Below are 2,934 nucleotides of genomic sequence, written 5' to 3'. Positions count from 1 at the left end.
AACTAACGTACTAAAACAGCACGGCGCGGGGTTCTGCTTACGCTAACAAACGGCGGAAGAGGCTGCCTGTGTAGCTCGCCTCTGCCCCTGAGCTTCGGTAGTGAGGCTTGCTTAAAACGTAGGCACTGATGAGCTGCTGTAATTCATGGGAATAGTGCAAATTAAAGCTAGTTGATAATTTTAAAGAATTTGCTTGTTTAAATGATTGAAAATAGTTGCTGCTTTAATAGAAAACCAGTGTTCTTTCAGCTTCTTTGAGCAAAAACCTGAAATTAGAGTGGCTAGTAGCTTAAGGGTTTTTATTTAGCTATGAATTTCTTTAAAAAGATACGAGTGCTTCAAAATACTGGATTGCAAGAAGTTGATGGATTCAGGATTGATTATAACTCCCATGGAAAAACTAGAAAACCATTGTAGCTGAAGTCTGATCCTTAAAGCCATGCTTGTTACAAGCAGTGGCAAGTTGAAAACTTTTATACGTTGAAAACTGCCGTGCACGTTCAGCAGCAGGTGGTGGGAGACCTTTGGAAACTGTCTGGTGAGCTCTTACGTGTTTGCCCCTTCAAACTACCTCCACAGGCCCCTCCAGAATGACTTTAGGAACGATACGTCTTCCTGTTTGACATGCGTTGCATTTAATTTCTGGTTTTTTGTTGTTAATTTTAAAGTCTGTCCATGTCTTGCCTGTCTTGCTTATCTGTGACTGCGTATTTTAAAGAAAGCATTTACTCAGTCTCAGGATTTGTCTTCTGTGACGCACAGACCGCTCTGCAGCATTTACTGAAGAAACTTGTTAATCCATTTGAACATACCCTCACGGTTTCTGTCAAACTTGATGTGCTAATAACAGGAATTAGAGAAGGTGACCGGATCACTAATTGAAATTCAGATGCATAATTGGCCCCTATTGAAATAGACGATCCTTAGTAAAAGAACTTTGTATTTACAGTTTTGAAGTGGGAAGTGCTACACCCTGAGACTATGGCAGGTGCTGCAGTCAGAAAAACCACAGCTAGACCACAGCCACCATTAAAAGCCGATTCCCTCGTGAATGTGTGCAGCTGACGGTGCAGCCAGATCCCCTTTGCCATCACCTGCTTATTGGCTTTGCGACATGACAAAATCGCTGTTTCTCCTAGGGCTTTAATCTGGAAGTAACCGTCCGCTGTACCTTGCCTAGGGACTCTGTGATAAAGTATGAGGGCAGCCGTTGTCTGCGAAGTGCTGCTGCCGCCTCGGTGCGGTGAGCTGCAAGCCCGGAGCGGAGCCTCGTGGGCTAGTACCTGGTGAATGAGACTCTTCAACGTGTAAGGTTTGGTGCTCAAAAAGGTGGCACTCTGGGACTTCCTTCCAGCGTACCTAAGGAACTCACAGACTTAAATCACGTTTTTAATTCCCTGTCTCGCTGGAAACTGGAATTAGACTTGGAAAGAAACGCACACGCGAGTGGGGCATTGCACACTGCAAAGTTAGCAAAGACAGTTTTTCGAGGGTAGGAGCGGACTTTGAGGGCGGAGGGGAACTTCCCTTCTCATGCTTCCCCTTGCCTTCGCTTTCCTCCATGTGCAGATGGTTTAGGATGTATATACTTTTCAAGGGAACTTGACACCTAAATCTGTAGTAGGAGGGAAAAGCCACCCCCAAAACCACCAAGCCCCAAGGCAGACTGCTTTAAGAAGGATCACGCTGTTAATGCCGGGTCACTGAACTTCTCTTGCAGAACCACTGGTTAGAAAAATCGCTGTTAGAGCTGTTTGAGCTGGTTTGGATTCCAGATGAATCATTCCTCCTGAAAACCAAAAAAATGCTTGCTTTGTTTTTTTAATAGATGATCGCTTTCCCCCTTCAAACATTCTTTCCTAGCAAATGCGCTTCTAAATTACAGCATTCCTCTCTTTGAGAGGACTACTGTTCGCTGTGCAGTACGTGGCAGGCTGTATAAAAGGGGGCACCTTGCCAGCAGTCTGAGGAGCACCATCGAGCCGTGCTGTGTGCGGTACCAGAATAAACTCGGCCGCTCTGACACGCTGCTTTTAAAGAAGCTGCTTTTTTTTTTTTTCCTTCTCTCTCCTCCCAGCAGCCAGTCGGAGCTTGTAGCATACGATGGTAAAGTTTCCACTTCAGAAATACCAGTCTCTGCTTTCATTCGTTCCCTGTTGCGTCTCTACTAGTACTTTTTACATACTGAGTACATTTTAGAAAGTTTTCAAATATAAATGCTGGTATTTTGTGTGACTGTTAGAGAAGCAGCGTTGAAATACTCTGGTGTAGCAGAGACTAAGGACGTGGCCTTTGTAATGCCTGGTGCTAGACCCATTGGTGCAGCTGGAGGAGATGATGAGCTTTTGGGTGTCTAAGCCCTTGTATATGTCCTGTAGCTCTGGACACTTGTCTGGTTTGGCTTTTTTTTTTCCCCTAGTATACTCCTTAGTCTAATATTATTTCTGCATATAAGTACTGTGCTATTAAAAATCTCTATTAAGATACCTGATACAGAATTATAAGAGGAGAGGAATAAATGTGATTACTGCTAGCTGTTTGTAACGAACATAAAAGTTGTTAAAAGCCAGCTCTTGGCGTGAGGAAGAAGAAAAGCAATCCCCGAGCAGGAGTTCAGCATACTAACGAAAGCCTTTCAATTTCTATAACATATTAGCTTAGTTCATGGGTGTCTTTTTACGGCGCCAAGTGCGACACCGGAATACTATGCCTTTGTAGGCGGGGAAGTTTGGGTTTTGGTGTGGTAGTTATTAAAGAGATAGCAGATCCTCCTGTGAGTAAAGTCACGCATGTCTTAAACTGCCGTGCTTGTGACTTCCCAGAAATAAGCTTGGCCCTTTTTGTTTGGAAGTTTTCTGTCCATAGCGGGCTCCTGAGTGTCAGCTGGTCAAAAATACGACTGAATGTTGTTCATACGTGGTAACTTGTCAGAGG

General features: G+C 44.1%; 1 protein-coding gene across 1 annotated transcript in view; it reads left to right on the top strand.

Moving 5' to 3' along the window:
• LOC104164388 (prolyl 4-hydroxylase subunit alpha-1-like) overlaps positions 1-1,243 on the top strand; it is a gene marked incomplete at its 3' end in the record, with an annotated part of 17,186 nt that extends 15,943 nt beyond the window's left edge. Inside the window, exon 10 of the mRNA XM_009703694.1 lies at positions 1,140-1,243. Within this exon, the coding sequence (XP_009701996.1) occupies positions 1,140-1,243 (104 nt within the window). The remainder of the gene's footprint in view (positions 1-1,139) is intronic.
• Positions 1,244-2,934: the final 1,691 nt, after the last annotated feature.

Source organism: Cariama cristata, unplaced genomic scaffold (genome assembly GCF_000690535.1).
Source record: "Cariama cristata isolate BGI_N322 unplaced genomic scaffold, ASM69053v1 scaffold40717, whole genome shotgun sequence".
NCBI lineage: Eukaryota > Metazoa > Chordata > Aves > Cariamiformes > Cariamidae > Cariama > Cariama cristata.
Note: the sequence above shows the minus strand (reverse complement) of the source record. Positions and strands in the feature narration are given on the sequence as shown.